This window comes from Bombina bombina, chromosome 7 (assembly GCF_027579735.1).
Source record: "Bombina bombina isolate aBomBom1 chromosome 7, aBomBom1.pri, whole genome shotgun sequence".
Taxonomy (NCBI): domain Eukaryota; kingdom Metazoa; phylum Chordata; class Amphibia; order Anura; family Bombinatoridae; genus Bombina; species Bombina bombina.
Window position 1 is genome coordinate 312,032,263 of NC_069505.1, and position 20,170 is coordinate 312,052,432.

Sequence of the window (20,170 nt, forward strand, 5' to 3'; positions counted from 1 at the left end):
AAGCATCTGTAATAAAGGAATTGGCTAACTTAAGAGCCTTAATCCTGTCATAGTAGTATTGGAGTCATCCAAGGTAGCCAAAACCTCCTTGAAGGGGCAGTAAACCTAAAAAATAATGTAATCTAATTCTGTACATAGTGCAGAATTATATTACATGATCTTAGTGCTAACTTTATAATTTAAAGTATTGCAGGCATATTTTATTAAAAAAAAAAAAATTTCAGACCGCAGAGCACTGAGCGGGTCTGGCTTTTTTGTCTAAGCGAGCTACATTGAGTGTAATGGCGCGATCGGGCCGGGCTGTGACTAGACAGCTGCCCAGATGCGCTTAGACAAAAAGCCAGACCCGCTCTGTAGAGCACTGAGTGGCGGTCTGAAATTTTTTTTTTTTTTTTAATAAAATATGCCTGCAATACTTTAAAGTATAAAGTTAGTGCTAAGATAAGGTAATATCATTCTGCACTATGTGCAGAATTATATTACATTATTTTTTAGGTTTACTGCCCCTTTTAGTAACAAGCGGAGGTGTTCCAGCTTAAATCTGAAGGACACAACTACAGCATCAGTAGAAGGAATTATACTGCCTGAATCAGAGATTTCAGCCTAAGATGCACCCGAAGAATCTTCATTCTCAGACTTCTGAGAGGAAATACTTTGATTAGCCACTTCAGGATCAGAAACCTTACTTACTGTTTCTTTAAATTTCCTTTTGCGTTTTCCCTGCAGCATGGGAAAAGCAGACAGCGCCTCAGATACCGCAGAAGATACCTGGGCAGCAATATCTTGCAAAGTAACCCCAGACGGAGCATGAGAGGAAACGCAGGGCACTGCATGTGCAGATGAGTAGGATTGGGACCCTAGAGGAGACAGCTGCGGCAGATCTGGAACAGGAGGCTCCTGAACAGCATCCGCCTTAGCTAATGATGGCTTGGGGTCAAAAAGTCTATTTCTATAAGCTAAAGTTCTTTAAATACATAGAGAACAAAAAGGTACTGGGGGTTCCACCTGGGCATCAAAACATAAGCTACAGGTAACATCCTGCACAGCCTCTTGATCCATAATACAAAAAAAAAAAGAAGCAAGTAAAAAAGCTAACTTTTTTTTTTTACCTTTTAACAAAGGATATAATAAAGAACAAAAACATTTTCTTAAATAAAATGTTCCCTTTAAATTTACCAAATCAAGAAAACATACCCCAGGCAACACTCTACACCTCAGCAGAATTACTGAGGTGCCCTACCTGTCCTGCAACCCGCAGCAAACAGAGAAAAAAAAACAATCCCGTTTACAATCCGGATTCCAGAGAAGCAAAAAACAGCAAGAAGCCTTCTAAACATCAGAACCATCTGAAATATGCGCACCTCACTCTACAGGAAGTGAAAAAAGTGCCCAAAAAAACTCTGACAAAAACCCCCAATAAAAGTACATAATCCATTACTAAAAACGGATTCTCACTGAGCCATCAATAAAATAAATAACCTCCTCACACTAACAGTGCCTGCAAAAACTGCCATAAAAACCTGCACCCTGACAGAATAATAAAAAACGTCCCCCTGCAGTGTTTCAGCTGAATAAGTGCCAAATTTTTCCCTGCTTACATAGAAAAATAAAACTGGCACTTACCTTAATATTTATCTGGCAGTTAGGACAGCTCACCTGGTTTGAGGGGATGCCATCCCTCACATGGACCTGTGGAAATACAGAAAGTCTGAGTAAACTTACTCAGGCTATCTAAATAGGGCAGTAAAATGTTTTGGGAAAACGCAGTGAGGATTGTACCCCACAAGTTCCCAACTGCTTAAAAGCCACCACTGCCCTACTGAAGAGACTGACATGGGCTAAGGCTAGACCCTTTAGAAAGATCAGAGCAAACATACTCTGCTTTTAAATTTAAAAAATCTTGATTGTAGATCAGACACCAAAACTTCACCTCCTCCTTGCACCGCAGGCAAAGAGAATGACTGGGGATTATGGGTAAGGGAAGTGACATATATATAGCAGCTTTGCTGTAGTGCTCTTTGCCTCCTCCTGCTGGCCAGGAGTGATATTCCCACTAGTAATTGATAATGCCATGGACTCACCATATCTTAGGAAAGAAACAACTTTTTCCTCAGAAACGTTATGAAGTAAAGCCCGGTCATATGACCGCAACTGCCGAGCTCAAATTACTGCTGCGACACAGAGAGGCACTACTTCCTGTTACACTGAGTACCAGAAATAATCGTTTTTTCAAACCTGACCGTTTAAAATGTTGCATTGTTTTATTTTAAAGCAAAGGGGAAATGAATAAGCTGCTGAAATAGAAAATTCAGCCTTACTTTCAGTTTAAATATGTGTCAGAAAATAAAGCCTAATAAAAACATTTTACCCTTTCTTTTTAAAAGAGTTTAAATGTTAGTCTCACACATGCTACAGTGTCTGCTTCATGCCCCAGTGTAACCCATACAACAGGATTATCTATGCCCCAATAAAAAAGCAGTGACTTTTAATTTAAAAAGTGCATGGTCTCCCTAACTGGAAGAAAAAGCACTTACCTACTCCGCTGTCCGGCATATAGACAGTTACAAGGTATGAGAGGACACAGTTCTTCACAGAGACCTTTGAAAAAGAAAGAACAGAGTAGCCAACTCTGGCTTTCTAAACTAGGGCAGCAATTGTTAGGAAAACGCAGTAAGTACCTCTTTACAATTTCCTAACTGCTTTAAAGCCACCACTACACGACTGCAAGGAATGACGTGGAATACGGCTATACCCCAAAATTTGCTTGTAGATAAAAACAGAATTTATGCTTACCTGATAAATTACTTTCTCTTGTGGTGTATCCAGTCACGGATTCATCCTTTACTTGTGGGATATTCTCCTTCCTAACAGGAAGTGGCAAAGAGAGCACACAGCAGAGCTGTCCATATAGCTCCCCCTCTAGCTCCACCCCCCAGTCATTCGACCGAAGGTTAGGAAGAAAAAGGAGAAACCATAGGGTGCAGTGGTGACTGTAGTTTAGACTAAAAATCTACCTGACTAATAGCCAGGGCGGGCCGTGGACTGGATATACCACAAGAGAAAGTAATTTATCAGGTAAGCATAAATTCTGTTTTCTCTTGTAAGGTGTATCCAGTCCACGGATTCATCCTTTACTTGTGGGATACTAATACCAAAGCTTTAGGACACGGATGAAGGGAGGGAACAAGACAGGTACCTTAAATGGAAGGCACCACTGCTTGTAAAACCTTTCTCCCAAAAATAGCCTCCGAAGAAGCAAAAGTATCGAATTTGGAAAATTGGAAAAGTATGCAGCGAAGACCAAGTCGCTGCCTTACAAATCTGTTCAACAGAAGCCTCATTTTTAAAAGCCCATGTGGAAGCCACTGCTCTGGTAGAATGAGCAGTAATTGTTTTAGGAGGCTGCTGGCCAGCAGTCTCATAGGCCAGACGGATGATGCTTTTCAGCCAAAAGGAAAGAGAGGTAGCCGTAGCCTTCTGACCTCTCCTCTTACCAGAATAGATGACAAACAATGAAGTTGTTTGTCTGAAATCCTTAGTTGCTTGTAAATAGAACTTTAAAGAATGAACCACATCAAGATTGTGTAACAGACGTTCCTTCTTCGAAGAAGGATTAGGACACAGAGAAGGAACAACAATTTCCTGGTTAATATTATTAGACACAACCTTAGGAAGAAAACCAGGTTTGGTACGCAAAACTACCTTATCTGCGTGGAACACCAAGTAAGGTGAGTCACACTGTAAGCAGATAACTCTGAACTCTTCGAGCAGAAGAGATAGCTACCAAAAACAAAACTTTCCAAGATAAAAGTTTAATATCTATGGAATGTAAAGGTTCAAACGGAACCCCTTGCAGAACTGAAAGAACTAATTCAGACTCCATGGCGGAGCCACAGGTCTATAAACAGGCTTGATTCTGACTAAAGCCTGACTAAATGCTTGAACGTCTGGTACCTCTGCCAGACGTTTGTGTAAAAGAATAGACAAAGCAGATATCTGTCCTTTTAAGGAACTAGCTGATAATCCTTTCTCCAATCCTTCTTGGAGAAAGGACAATATCCTGGGAATCCTAATCTTACTCCATGAGTAACCCTTGGATTCGCACCAACAAAGATATTTTCGCCAAATCTTATGGTAGATTTTCCTGGTGACAGGCTTTCTAGCCTGAATCAGGGTATCGATAACCGACTCAGAGAACCACGCATAGATAGAATTAGGCGTTCAATCTCCAAGCAGTCAGACGCAGAGAAATTAGATTTGGATGTTTGAAAGGACCTTGAAGTAGAAGGTCCTGCCTCATTGGCAGAGTCCATGGTGGAACGGATGACATGTCCACTAGGTCTGCATACCAAGTCCTGCATGGCCACGCAGGTGCTATTAGAATCACCGACGCCCTCTCCTGCTTGATTCTGGCAACCAGACGAGGAAGGAGAGGAAACGGTGGAAACACATAGGCCAGATTGAAGGGACCAAGTGCACTGCTAGAGCATCTATCAACACTGCCTGGGGATCCCGGGACCTGGACCCATAAAGAGGAAGTTTGGCATTCTGACGGGACGCCATCAGATCCAATTCTGGAGTGCCCCATAGCTGAGTCAGCTGGGCAAATACCTTTCGGGTGGAGTTCCCCACTCCCCCGGATGAAAAGTCTGACGACTTAGAAAATCCGCTTCCCAGTTGTCTACTCCTGGGATGTGAATGCTGAGAGGTGGCAAGAGTGATCCTCCGCCCACCTGATTATTTTGGTTACTTCCATCATTGCTAGGAGACTCCTTGTTCACCCTTGATGGTTGATATAAGCTACAGTCGTGATGTTGTCCGACTGAAATCTGATGAATTTGGGCCGCAGCTAGCTGAGGCCATGCCTGAAGAGCATTGAATATCCGCCCTCAGTTCCAGAATGTTTATCGGGAGAAGAGTCCTTGAATTCTAGAAGATATCCCTGGGATACAATCTCTAAGGCCCAATGATCATGTACGTCTCTTGCCCAGGGCCTGAGCGAAGAGAGAGAGTTATGCCCCCCACTAGATCCAGGTCCCGGATCGGGGGCTACCCCTTCATGCTGTCTTGGAGGCAGCTGCAGGCTTCTTGGCCTGTTTTACCCCTTGTTCCAGCCCTGGTAAGGTTTCCAGGCTGCCCAGGGTTGTGAAGTGTTACCCTCTTGCTTTGCAGCAGGGGAGGATGAAGCGAGGACCGCTCCTGAAATTTCGAAGGAACGAAAATTATTTTGCTTAACACAGCTGTTTTCTGAACATCCTGTTGTGTGTATTTTTTAATATGGTGTGATGAACTTTTAACTACCCTTGTTGCTTGAAATAAATGCTATGTTTTATACTTCATCATTGGATCGGCTCGGCTCTCTTTTTCATTATTATACAATCTCTAAGGCCCAATGATCTTGTAACGTCTCTTGCCCAGGCCTGAGCGAAGAGAGAGAGTCTGCCCCCCACTAGATCCGGTCCCGGATCGGGGGCTACCCCCTTCATGCTGTCTTGGAGGCAGCTGCAGGCTTCTTGGCTGTTTACCCTTGTTCCAGCCCTGGTAAGGTTTCCAGGCTGCCCTGGGTTGTGAAGTGTTACCCTCTTGCTTTGCAGCAGGGAGGATGAAGCGAGACCGCTCCTGAAATTTCGAAAGGAACGAAAATTATTTTGTTTGTTCTTTGTCTTAAAGGACTTGTCCTGAGGGAGAGCATGGCTTTTCCCCCAGTTATTTCTGAGATAATCTCTTTCAATTCAGGCCCGAAAAGGGTCTTTACTTTGAAAGGGATGTTCAGTAGTTTGGATTTTGACGACACATCGGCCGACCAGGACTTTAGCCATAGCGCCCTGCGCGCCAGAATGGCGAACCTGAATTCTTTTGCCGCTAACTTAGCTAGTTGGAAAGCGGCATCTGTGATAAAGGGAATTAGCCAGTTTAAGAGCCTTAATTCTGTCCATAATCTCCTCATATGAGGTCTTCCGTCTGGGAGCGCATCTTCCAGCGTCTCGAACCAGAAAGCAGCTGCAGTAGTTACAGGAACAATGCACGCTATAGGTTGGAGAAGAAAACCTTGATGAACAAAAATTTTCTTAAGTAAACACTCTAATTTTTTATCCATAGGGTCTTTAAAAGCACAACCTGTCCTCAATTGGTATGGTTGTGCGTTTAGCAAGTGAAGAAACAGCCCCCTCCACCTTAGGGACCGTCTGCCACGAGTCCCGCGTGGTGTCAGATATGGGGAACATTTTCTTAAAAACAGGAGGGGGAACAAACGGAATACCTGGTCTATCCCACTCCCTAGTTACTATATCCGCAATCCTCTAGGGACCGGGAACACATCAGTGTAAACAGGAACTTCTAGGTACTTGTCCATTTACACAATTTCTCTGGGAACCACCAAGGGGTCACAGTCATCCAGAGTAACTAATACCTTCCCTGAGCAATAGCGGAGGTGTTCTAGTTTAAATTTAAAACCCAACGTATCTGAGTCTGTCTGAGGAGCAACCTTTCCCGAATCGGAAATTTCTCCCTCAGACAGCACATCCCTCGCCCCCATTTCAGAGCGTTGCGAGTGTATATCGATACGGCTACTAAAGCGTCAGAATGCTCATAATCTGTTCTTAAAACCGAGCTATCACGCTTTGCAGGTAAACACGGGCAGCTTTGATAAAATACTGAGAGGGTATTATCCATAACTGCCGCCAGTCTTGTAAGGTAAAAGAGTTAGACGCGCTAGAGGTGCTAGGTGTCGCTTGAGCGGGCGTAACTGGTTGTGACACTTGGGGAGAGGTCAACGGGCCTAACCTCATTACCTTCTGTCTGAGAATCATCTTGGGCCACATTTTTAAGTGCAACAATATGGTCTTTAAAGGTGTATAGACATATCAGTACAAGTGGGACACATTTTGAGAGGGGGTTCCACCATGGCTTCTAAACACATTGAATAAGGATTTTCCTTGGTGTCAGACATGTTTAACAGACTAGTAGTAAGACAAACAGGCTTAGAAATCACTTTAATCAAGCAAAAACACACTTTGCAAAAAAACGTTACTGTGCCTTTAAGAGATAAAAAGGCACACAATTTTCCAAAACAGTGAAAAATGCACCAAACTTTTTGAAATTTTCACAGTATGTACTCAAAAGCATAAAGCATGGTAAGATTGCACAACTAGCAAGAAAAACGATTAACCCCTTAATGCCCAAAACGGATCAATAGTAAGCTAACAGACCAGTTAAAATAACTTTAGCACCTTGCCACAGCTCTGCTGTGGCCCTACCTTCCCTTAGGAGTCAGATTTTATGGGGAAAAAGCTTCTTATGGGTCCTCAAACTGTAGCAGGAGCCTCCATGTGAAAACAGCCTGAAGATCTAAGTCAATCTAACTGCGCATCTGAGGCGCAAAATTAGGCCCCTCCCACCTTACTCCGGTGCTGTGAGGTCTAAGGAAACACTCCTAAGAGTTATAATATTAGCCATGTGGGTACAACCCCTTGAAGTAACAACCCCTGAAAGAACCCAAAGGGACCTTCAAAGTGTCTCAAAAACTATATTTATTAGTAAAAACTGTTTGCCATAAAAAAGTGTCAACAATTCCATACTTAGTCCTCTGAATAAAGCTTACCCCTTCCTCATGGGGATCTTATCAGTCCTTTTCTAGCATTATCACAGTCTTGTCTAGAAATAAATGACTGAACATACCTTATTGCAGCTAACCTGCAAACCGTTACCCCCCAACTGAAGTTTTCTTGTACTCCTCAGTCCTGTGTGGGAACAGCAGTGGATTTTAGTTACAACATGCTAAAATCATCTTCCTCTCTGCAGAAATCTTCATCTCTTTCTCTGCTGGAGAGTAAATAGTACACACCGGGTACCATTTTAAAATAACAAACTTTTGCTTGTAGAACAAAAACTACAAATCTAACCACCCACATTCACTTTACCCTTCCGAGAGGGACCCTATTCAGGGATAGGCAAGGTGTCAGTACATGGACATGGTGTCCATAACTGGCACTTGCAGGTGTCCGCTGTCCATTTTGCTGCGGGGAGGGAGGAGTAAGACAGATGAATGCTGGTCCTGACTCCTCCTTAACACACGCGGTTGCCCACGTTTCGCAGGGTTGTGACCACTCCCACATGATGCCGCTTAGTACCGGGAAAATGACTCTGAGTGAGGACTGAGAGAGAGGGAAGATTCAAGAAGCAAGCTGCCACTGCTGTCCCTGGAGCTTTATATGCAAAGGTACAGCCCTTTAGCCCAGCAGCTGAGGTTTATTATAAGTAGTATTTAATTAGAAAGAAAAGATATACTAAGGTTGTGATTTACAATCTTAGTATAATCTTTCTTTTCTGATTAAATTATAGGAAAGGGAGAATATTTAGTGTGAATAAAGTGTAGGGGCTTGTCAAGAGACTAGCTAGCGATATTGTGTGATAAGGTATGGCATAAACAAAGCCTGAGTGAAATACTGGATGTGTATCTGCATCTGTATAATAACTCCCAGCTCTATACAAAGACACAGAAATGACACTGGCACATGTGTATAGCCAGACAAGGGCGGTTATAGGATCAGTGGTATCTGCATCAGTATAATAACATTCAGCACTATAAATAAGGTTTTAAGTTGAAATGTACGCTTGGTGTCTTCACTAAGGTCTTTACTTTAGAAAATGTCCGCCAACAGCCTTGGCTCGTGCCTATCCCTGACCCTATTGCTTAGAGCCGGCAAAGAGAATGACTGGGGGGGTGGAGCTAGAGGGGGGAGCTATATGGACAGCTCTGCTGTGTGCTCTCTTTGCCACTTCCTGTTAGGAAGGAGAATCTATCCCACAAGTAAAGGATGAATCCGTGACTGGATACACCTTACAACGAGAAATCAAAATTTTTCTTTAGACACTTAAATCTAACCTTCATACACCGAAGGCAAAGAGAATGACTGGGGGTTGTGGGTAAGCAGTTTAACCTGTGGTGCTCTTTGCCTCCTACTGTTGGCCAGGAGTGATATTCCCAACAGTAACTACTCAAGCCGTGGACTTCACCATATCTTAGGAAAGACTCTGTCCTTTCTGTCATTGAATAAAAAATCATACTTTAAAACCAGATATTAGAAGAAAATATCTATCAACCAATGAAGCTCAGTGTCCTAGAAGTACAAAAGGTGAAGAGCGCGCCTTATGGTGCAGTATGTATTATACCAAAAGTCTAAATAGTCACACAGGGTACTCACAAGAGTTGATGCACACACAGTGCAATTACAGGCAAGCCAAGGATTCAGAGCCACTCGGCTGACTCAGATTCTCCGCCAAGGTAGGCAGGAAACATTGGGAGATTTGTCACAAGTGACGTCACAGGCTTCCGATCTGGTGTGAAGGACGCTGTCCATACAGGGTAAGATACCTGCAATAGTCTACATGACAGGGTAACCGGATACTCCCAAATAACGATTAAGGGAGAGCAAGGATCAGTAAACTATTATTAAAATATTATAAACTAAATATTTTAATAATATTAAAATAATAAAATAATACATTTATTAAAATATTAAAAACAAAATATTTTGTTTTTAAAATATGAATAAATATTTTACTGATCCTTGCTCTCCCTTAATCGTTATTTGGGAGTATCCGGCTACCCTGTCGTGTAGCCCTATTGCAGGTATCTTACCCTGTATGACAGCATGCTTCACACCTGTGACGTCACTTGTGACGAATCTCCCAGCGTTCCTGCTACCTTGGCGGAGAATCTGAGTCAGCCGAGTGGCTCCGAAGCCTCAGCTTGCCTGTAATTGCACTGTGTGTGCATCAACACTTGTGAATACCCTGTGCGACCATTTAGACGCAATATTTTGTTATAATAGATACTGCAACATAAGGCGCCTCTTCACCTTTTGTCTTCTAGGACACTGAACTTACTTTCCACCATTCAAGAAAGCAGCCTACAGTTTAATTGGCATTGGGATCATCTGGTCATATATTTACCTATTGACTTTCATTACTAATTATTCATATCACATGATCGTTCATTCTATTTTATTCATATATTTTATGTGTGTGCACCTCTGATTCAGTATTGGTTACAATATTGTTTGTTTTGCTTATCAGCCAATGAACATTAGCAGAAGGACTTGACCAATCAGCATTATCAGGAAATGCACAACTGATTCTACTAATTAGATAATAGATTATAATAGAAGGACATTGGAAAGTTGTTTAAAAATTGATAAATCTATCTGAATCATGAAAGAAAAAAATGTGGATATCATATCCCTTTAAAACAGCAACAGTAACAGAATGTTTACTACTCACTGTGCTATTGGTTTTACGCCTATGACCGCAGCTCACTTCTGAGCTTTTCTTTTATTTTAACCCTTTATAGATACTGGTTGGTGAAGCTGTACATTTTTCATAAATGGGCACCTTTATCTTGGAGCCTGTATAATCTTGTACCTGTAGTGAACATTCACAGCTGTCACATGACTGTATCCTGCACTTGGGGATAACACACGTATTACTGAGTGGGGGGGGGGGGTTGTTAAATTTTTGCAGCTTTTATGCACAGTTTAAAATTTACAAATAGAGAGAACTGTAGCTCCTGCAAAAAATGTAAAGCTCCCACTCTGTATCGTGTATACTAACCTGAAGTGTGCAATACAGCTGTCAAAGAACCTGGCACATCACGGATTTGTGAATGTGTTCTGCTCCTAATATGGGGGTGCCCTGTATAAAAATGTTAAAGGGACACTGAACCCAAAATTTTTCTTTTGTAATTCAGAAAGAGCATGCAATTTTAAGCAACTTTCTAATTTACTCCTATTATCAATTTTTCTTCGGTCTCTTGCTATCTTTATTTGAAAAAGAAGGCATCTAAGCTTTTTTTGGGTTCAGTACTCTGGACAGCACTTTTTTTATTGGTGGATGAATTTATCCACCAATCAGCAAGGACAACCCAGGTTGTTCACCAAAAATGGGCCGGCATATAAACTTACATTGTTGCATTTCAAATAAAGATACCAAGAGAATGAAGAAAATTTTATAATAGGAGTAAATTAGAAAGCAGCTTAAAATTTCAGGCTCAATCTGAATCACGATAGAAAAATTTTGGTTACAGTGTCCCTTTAAGCTTGGCCAACTGGCGCCAGGGATTTAATAAAGAGAACTGCTGGTACAGAAGTAAAACTAAACGCATGTCCAATAGTGACCTTGGTATTGTAGTTGTGCCAAACAATTTATCGTCCCTACCTAGTTTGTTATCTTGAAGCCTAGTGGTTTTCCTATAGACCACAATACAATTGAATAGTCCCCCCCCCCTGCATAATGCTCTCTGAGCCTGCCATGCATGTCTGATCCTAAGGCAGATAAGACCTACCAACAATAGCACAGGATTGAGAAAAATGGTTCAACAAACTATGTTACATTTGCCTGGCATTCAGAGGGACTTGTAAAAAAAAAAAAAGGACAATTATAGTGGCAGTAAACTTTCATGATTCACATAGAGCATACAATTTTAAAGGGGCAGTCTACTTTAGAATTGTTATTGTTTAAAAAGATAAATAATCCCTTTATTACACATTCTTCAGTTTTGTATAACCAGCACTGTTATATTAATACACGTATTACTTCTGTGATTACTTTGTATCTAAGGCTCTGCAGACTCCCCTTATTTCAGTTCTTTTGACAGACTTGCTTTTTACTACAATGATATCTATATGGCACACAGGAACTATCGGTGTCTGTCAAAAAAGCACTGAGCAAAGAGGCGGCCTTCAACAGCTTAGAAATTAGCATATGAGCCTACCTGGGTTTAGCTTTCCACAACGAATACAAAGAGAGCAAGCAAATTTGATGATATAAGTAAATTGGAAAGTTGTTTAAACTTTCATGATTCAGGTAGGGCATGCAATTTTAATTTTGACTAGACTTTTCAATTTTCTTCTTTTATCTAATTTTCTTTATTCTCTTGAAAAATCTTGTTAAAAACTAAACTTAGGTAGGCTGATAGGAGCTCACGTGTCTATACCAGTCTATGGCAGCAGTGTTTTCAACATTATTTATAGCAGTATTATACATAGTGACAAACACTGCTTCCAAATGGCTAAATGCACTCATGTACTCCTGAGCTCATCTAGGATTACTCTTTAACAAAGGATACCAAGAGATTTAAGCAAATTTGATAATAGAATTAAATTAGAAATTTGTTTAACGTCATGCTCGATCCAATCAATTTAAGTTTATTTGGACTTTACTGTCTCTTTAAATTGTTTATTTATGAGTGCTGTTACATTACTGTTGCACTGGTTGTGACTACAAGGTGTGGCAAGACCATTGTTATGCTATTAACCCCACTTGTCATATTATTGCCTGACCAAGTAGTCTGATCTGATGGGGGAAAGTGCTGTACATCATACTAATTATCTTTAAAAATCAATATCCTTCAACATATTTGCTTGCAGTTTTAATTACATGAAAATCTACATTTTCATATTTCCTAAATATTCATTATTTATTAATTATGAAACTTGATTTATAAAATAACTATGGAGCGCCAGGTGATGATATTGCTATAGCACACAGTACTCTTAAAAGGTCACTGTCCCCGGGCTAGACAAATTTGTGTTATTTGGAATAGCATCATTTTGCTTTTAGTGGTCACATATTTTGAGTATGTTTATTCATTCTCTTGGAATTCATAAAAGGAAAAATTAAACTGTTATGACTTTGATAATAGAAACAAATTGAAACGTGGTTTAAAATTGTATGCTCTTTCTCAATCATGAAAGAAAAATATTGTGTTTGATATCTTTTTAATCTATAAAATAATCTGAATAAAAAATGTTTATATTTTTTATGTATTTAATACTTACCAAGGGAGTTATCGCCAGCCATTAATTTTACACACTCTGAAAAGAAACACATATAAAAATTTAGTATATGTTGCTTATTAAGTAATAAAGAAATGTTAAAGGAATTCTCTAATGCAAAACTATGTTGTTTTTGCATTAGTAACTTGATCTTACAATGTGTTTAACCTCTGTTTGGGAGCCACAAGTCTTGCAGCTTGGTGATTGGTGGGGTTATACAATGGCTAATTCTGATTGGCTGCTTGGGAGCTGCAATGCTTGTGGCTACTATAAACTCATCTACATGGGTTAAACGCATAATAAGGTTAAGTCATTACTACAAAAATGCCATGCTCTGTCGAATCAGCCCATTAAATAGAATGTTCCTTTAAAAGCAGTGAGGAACACTGTTGGGCATCTCTAAATTATATATATGCTTGGTCAGTGTAGGACCTCATTTATACCGGTGTCTAAATACCCACAGCAATGGAGAGAAAAAACTGAGAGGCTTTTCAAGGGGTGTGTCCTCAGGATGATGAGAAAGAAAAATATGAAGAATACATATTTTAAAACTAACTATATTGATAGATAACGAGTGGCAAATACTTTGAATATCCAAAAATCCCTTCAAAGTGATAGTAAATTCTAGCGTTTCTGAAACGCTAGGATTTACCAGTGCAACAAATAAAGGGGACTTTCAGTCATGAAGTATAAAATATTATATGCTGAACGTTCCTTTACTTGTCTGTAGTGTATGCCGTGCTGAGCTCCTCAGGCCGCCCGCAGTAGAATGCTATTTTTCAGTGAGTTGATGTTTACACCTCTTAGCCAATAGCTGTGCGGCCCAGCTGGCATTATGCCGGAAGGCTAGCACGCTATTGGCTAAAATCATCTCAGTGATAAAATAGCCTTCTGCCATGGGCGACCTGAGGGCACGGCTGTAGACAAAGGAACTTTCAGTATGAAGTATTTTATATTTCATGACTGAAAGTCCCCTTTTATTTTTTGCACTGGTAAATCTCAGCGTTTCACAAACAATAGGATTTAATATCCTTTTAAAAGCACACTAAACCCAAAACATTTCTTTCATGATTCAGATAGAGCATGCGTTCTGTTGCTATCATTATTTAAAAAGCAGGAATGTAAAACTTAAAGGGACAAGTCTGTCAAAAGAACTGAAATAAAAGGGCAGTTTGCAGAGGTTTAGATACAAAGTAATCACAAAGGTAAACAGTGTATTTATATAACTGTTGGTTATGCAAAACTAGGGAATGTGTTATAAAGGGATTATCTATCTTTTTAAACAACAACATTTCTGGTGTAGACTGTCCCTTTAAGAGCCGGGCCATTTTTGGTTCAGAACCTGGGTTATGCTTGCTTATTGGTTTGCTAAATGTAGCCACCAATAAGCAAGCTCTATCCAGGGCTGGCTCCAAAGATTTAAATTCCTGCTATTTAAGTAAAGATAGCAAGAGAACGAAGAAAAAACACAATTTATGCTTACCTGATAAATGTATTTCTCTTGTGGTGTATCCAGTCCACGGATCATCCATTACTTGTGGGATATTCTCATTCCCAACAGGAAGTTGCAAGAGGACACCCACAGCAGAGCTGTAATATAGCTCCTCCCCTAACTGTCATAGCCAGTCATTCGACCGAAAACAAGCCGAGAAAGGAGGAATAATAGGGTTACTGTAGTTTAAATTTAAAAATGACCTGCCTTAAAATGACAGGGTGGGCCGTGGACTGGATACACCACAAGAGAAATAAATTTATCAGGTAAGCATAAATTGTGTTTTCTCTTGTAAGGTGTATCCAGTCCACGGATCATCCATTACTTGTGGGATACCAATACCAAAGCTAAAGTACACGGATGAAGGGAGGGACAAGGCAGGAACTTAAATGGAAGGAACCACTGCCCGTAAAACCTGTCTCCCAAATATAGCCTCCGAAGAAGCAAAAGTATCAAATTTGTAAAATTTTGAAAAAATATGAAGTGAAGACCAAGTCGTCGCTTTGCAAATCTGATCAAAAGAAGCCTCATTTTTAAAGGCCCAAGTGGAAGCCACAGCTCTAGTGGAATGAGCTGTAATCCTTTCAGGAGGCTGCTGTCCAGCAGTCTCATAGGCTAAGCGGATTAAGCTTCTTAGTCAAAAAGAAAAAGAGGTTGCCGAAGCCTTTTGACCTCTCCTCTGTCCAGAGTAGACAACAAAAAAAGCAGATGTTTGACGAAAATCTTTAGTAGCTTGTAAGTAAAACTTTAAAGCACGGACCACGTCCAGATTGTGTAACACAAGGATGGAACAACAATCTCTTGATTGATATTCTTGTTAGATACCACCTTAGGTAAGAACCCAGGTTTGGTACGCAGGACTATCTTATCCGTATGAAAAATCAGATAAGGAGAATCACATTGTAAGGCAGATAGCTCAGAGACTCTACGAGCAGAGGAAATAGCTACCAAAAAAAGAACTTTCCAAGATAAAAGCTTGATATCTATGGAATGAAGAGGTTCAAACGGAACTCCTTGAAGAACCTTAAGAACCAAGTTTAAGCTCCATGGTGGAGCAACAGGTTTAAACACAGGCTTGATTCTAACTAAAGCCTGACAAAATGCATGAACGTCTGGAACATCTGCCAGACGCTTAACTAGCTGACAATCCTTTTTCCAAACCTTCTTGGAGAAAAGATAATATCCTAGCAATCCTGACCTTACTCCATGAGTAACCCTTGGATTCACACCAATAAAGATATCTACGCCATACCTTATGGTAAATTTTCCTGGTGACAGGCTTTCGTGCCTGTCTTAAGGTATCAATAACTGACTCGGAGAAGCCACGCTTTGATAAAATCAAGCGTTCAATCTCCAGGCAGTCAGCCTCAGAGAAATTAGATTTGGATGGTTGAAAAGACCCTGAAGTAGAAGGTCCTGTTTCAGAGGCAGAGACCATGGTGGAAAGGATGACATGTCCACTAGATCTGCATACCAGGTCCTGCGTGGCCACGCAGGTGCTATCAGAATCACCGATGCTCTCTCCTGCTTGATCTTGGCAATCAGTCGAGGGAGCAGAGGAAACGGTGGAAACACATAAGCCAGGTTGAAAGACCAGGGCGCTGCTAGAGCATCTATCAGTGTCGCCTTGGGATCCCTGGACCTGGATCCATAACACGGAAGCTTGGTGTTCTGGTGAGATGTCATGAGATCCAGTTCTGGTTTGCCCCAACGATGAATCAGTTGTGCAAATACTTCCGGATGGAGTTCCCACTCTCCCGGATGAAAAGTCTGACGACTTAGAAAATCCGCCTCCCAGTGCCTGGGATATGGATAGCTGATAGGTGGCAAGAGTGAATCTCTGCCCAGCGAATTATTTTTTAAACTTCTAACATCTCTAGGGAACTTCTTGTTCCCCCTTGATGGTTGATGTAAGCTACAGTCGTGATGTTGTCCGACTGAAATCTGATGTACCTCAGAGTTGCTAACTGAGGCCAAGCCTGAAGAGCCTTGAATATCGCTCTTAGTTCCAGAATATTTAATGGAAGGAGAGACTCCTCCTGAGTCCACGATCACTGAGCCTTCAGGGAGTTCCAGACTGCACCCCAACCTAGAAGGCTGGCATCTGTCATAACAATTGTCCAATCTGGCCTGCGAAAGGTCATACCTTTGGACAGATGGACCCGAGATAGCCACCAGAGAAGAGAATCCCTGGTCTCTTGGTCCAGATTCAGTTGAGGGGACAAATCTGTGTAATCCCCGTTCCACTGACTGAGCATGCATAGTTGCAGCGGTCTGAGATGTAAGCGTGCAAACGGCACTATGTCCATTGCCGCTACCATTAAGCCGATTACTTCCATACACTGAACCACCGAAGGGCGCTGAATGGAATGAAGAACCCGGCAGGAATTTAGAAGCTTTGATAACCTGGACTCCGTCAGGTGAATTTTCATTTCTACAGAATCTATCAGAGTCCCTAGAAAGGAAACTCTTGTGAGTGGGGATAGAGAACTCTTTTCCTCGTTCACTTTCCATCCATGCGACCACAGAAATGCCAGTACTACGTCCGAATGAGACTTGGCAATTTGGAAGTTTGACGCCTGTATCAGGATGTCGTCTAAATAAGGGGCTACTTCTATGCCCCGCGGCCTTAGGACCGCCATAAGTGACCCTAGAACCTTTGTAAAGATTCTTGGGGCTGTAGCTAATCCCAAGGGAAGAGCTACAACTGGTAATGCCTGTCTTGAAAGGCAAACCTGAGAAACCGATGATGATCTTTGTGTATCGGAATGTGAAGATAAGCATCCTTTAGATCCACTGTAGTCATATATTGACCCTCCTGGATCAGTGGTAGGATGGTACGAATAGTTTCCATCTTGAACGACGGAACTTTGAGGAATTTGTTTAAGATCTTTAGATCCAAAATTGGTCTGAAGGTTCCCTCTTTTTTGGGAACCACAAACAGATTTGAGTAAAAACCCTGTCCCTGTTCTTCCTTTGGAACTGGATGGATCACTCCCATAACTAGGAGGTCTCATACACAGTGTAAGAATGCCTCTCTCTTTATCTGGTGTGCAGATAATTGTGAAAGGTGAAATCTCCCTTTTTGGGGGGGAAGCTTTGAAGTCCAGAAGATATCCCTGGGATATAATATCCAACGCCCAGGGATCCTGAACATCTCTTGCCCACGCCTGGGCAAAGAGTGAAAGTCTGCCCCCTACTAGATCCGTTCCCGGATAGGGGGCTGTTCCTTCATGCTGTCTTAGAGGCAGCAGCAGGCTTTTTTTACCTGCTTACCTTTTTTCCAGGTAAGGTTTGGTCTCCAGACCGTCTTGGATTGAGCAAAAGTTCCCTCTTGTTTATTATTAGAGGAAGTTGATGCCGCACCTGCCTTGAAGTTTTGAAAGGCACGAAAATTAGACTGTTTGGCCCTAGATTTGGACCTGTCCTGAGAAAGGGCATGACCTTTTCCTCCAGTGATATCAGCAATAATCTCCTTCAACCAGGCCCGAATAGGGTCTGCCCCTTGAAGGGAATGTTAAGTAGCTTAGATTTTGAAGTCACGTCAGCTGACCATGATCTAAGCCATAGCGCTCTGCGCGCCTGTATAGCAAAACCAGAATTCTTAGCCGTTAGTTTAGTCAAATGAACAATGGCACCAGAATAAAAGAATTGGCTAGCTTAAGTGCTCTAAGTTTGCCAAGTATGTCATCCAATGGAGTCGCTACCTGTAAAGCCTCTTCCAGAGACTCAAACCAGTACGCCGCCGCAGCAGCAGTGACAGGGGCAATGCATGCAAGGGGCTGTAGGATAAAACCTTGTTGAATAAATATTTTCTTAAGGTAACCTCTAATTTTTTATCCATTGGATCTAAAAAAAGCACAACTGTCCTCGACAGGGATAGTAGTACGCTTTACTAGAGTAGAAACTGCTCCCTCCACCTTAGGGACTGTCTGCCATAAGTCCCGTGTGGTGGCGTCTATTGGAAACATTTTTCTAAAAATAGGAGGGGAAGAGAACGGCACACCTGGTCTATCCCATTCCTTATTAATAATTTCTGTAAACCTTTTAGGTATTTGGAAAAACATCAGTACACACTGGCACTGCAAAGTATTTATCCAGTCTACACAATGTCTCTGGCACTGCAATGGTATCACAGTCATTCAGAGCAGCTAAAACCTCCCTAAGCAACACACGGAGGTGTTCAAGCTTAAATTTAAATGTAGAAAATAAACTAGCTATATTTAACCACTCTCTCCTACAACGTCCTTGCTTGTTGAGAGTTGCAAGAGAATGACTGGCTATGACAGTTAGGGGAGGAGCTATATTACAGCTCTGCTGTGGGTGTCCTCTTGCAACTTCCTGTTGGGAATGAGAATATCCCACAAGTAATGGATGATCCGTGGACTGGATACACCTTACAAGAGAAATTGATAGTAGGATTAAATTAGAAAGTTGCTTAAAATTGCATGCTCTATCTGAATCATGAAATAAAAAATTTGGGTTTAGTATCCCTTTAATCCTTTAGCTGCCAGAGAGGTGCCTGATGCACTTCTGTGCAATACATTCTGACAGGATTCAGACGGCTTATTGCCTTTGACCTATGTACTGAAATGTACAGAGCGCATCACTTCTCTCCCTGGCTCACTTAGTTATTTCTAAGAAAAAAAGAAAGATATTACAAGGTAACTAGCTCATAACCAAAGGGCTGGGACCCAAAACCAGTTTCCTGTGCTGTTTAGAGTGGAAGAAATGCTTAAGTCACATTAACAAATTCCTTGTAAGTACTACAGAAATCCATATGAGACTAAAATGTTTAAAAAACATTCTTATAATTCTTTTTCTTTCCTGAAACACACAAGAAGCACAGCCAATTACAGGCATCCAGAAACAAACGTTGTAGGAAAATGGAGGTCTTATCATGTGATGGGAATTGGGTGTAGCCGGGTAGACATTGGGCATATAAGGGGTGTGGCTTAGTACTCTACAACCTAGAACTTTTAGAGTGTCCTTTGAAGCTATGCGAAAGACTGATCTACAATACGTACCATTACATATAGTGTTTTCTATGCTTCTATAGCTGCCAAGCTCAAACTTCACCCTGCTTCTACGCTATTTATATAGTTAATTATTGAAGGCCAATCATGGAGTTCCTACTCAGGTAGGAAACAAGTGCACATGGGGTGTTAGCACAAACACAAAACACAGCAGGGGGCATTACCACTGATGTCACTCAGTTGGACAGCTTGTGCTCTGTCAGGTTTACACTGGCAAGTGTACAATTATTGCAACCAGATAAATAATTACTTCATCAAGGTGAACAGTAAACATTTAGGGGTATTTCCTCCTAGACCAATGAGCATATTTAAAATGTATATGTAACTAAAATGGATTTGAAATCACACTTAAAACTACAGTTTATTGGAGGCGGAGCGAGCGGTCTGTCAAGATGGCCGCCAAACACTAAAGCTCTCAAGACAAGCCGGGAGCTACCAAAGTTATCATTAGCTATTCAGCTCTTCTCCTAAAAATTACGACATCTCTAGCCGTCTGAACTAAGCAGGATCATATTGATACCTTTTGGGAGACTTTTATTCCCATATCGGAAGAGATACGAGATACGCCGAGAGGCGGAGGCCTCACAGCCAGTGACGCAGAGGGCCGACGACAGCCGTGTATACAGAAGCTCGGGCCTATGACCGATCACCACCGGGCTGATGTGGCTCATCACTCACCACATATACAGCACTACCGCGGATCGCAGCAGCATTAGGAGAGGATTCTCTGAATGTGACAGAGACGGCTGCGGCTCCGGTGTGGATGACCCCCTCGCTCCGGTGTACGGAGGATATCTGACTAACATTCG

General features: G+C 41.5%; 1 protein-coding gene across 1 annotated transcript in view; it reads right to left on the bottom strand.

The window, feature by feature from the left end:
• IL17RC (interleukin 17 receptor C) overlaps positions 1 to 20,170 on the bottom strand; it is a 263,169-nt gene that overhangs the window by 11,029 nt on the left and 231,970 nt on the right. Inside the window, exon 16 of the mRNA XM_053689379.1 lies at positions 12,837 to 12,872. Coding sequence (XP_053545354.1) covers positions 12,837 to 12,872 — 36 coding nt within the window. The remainder of the gene's footprint in view (positions 1 to 12,836; positions 12,873 to 20,170) is intronic.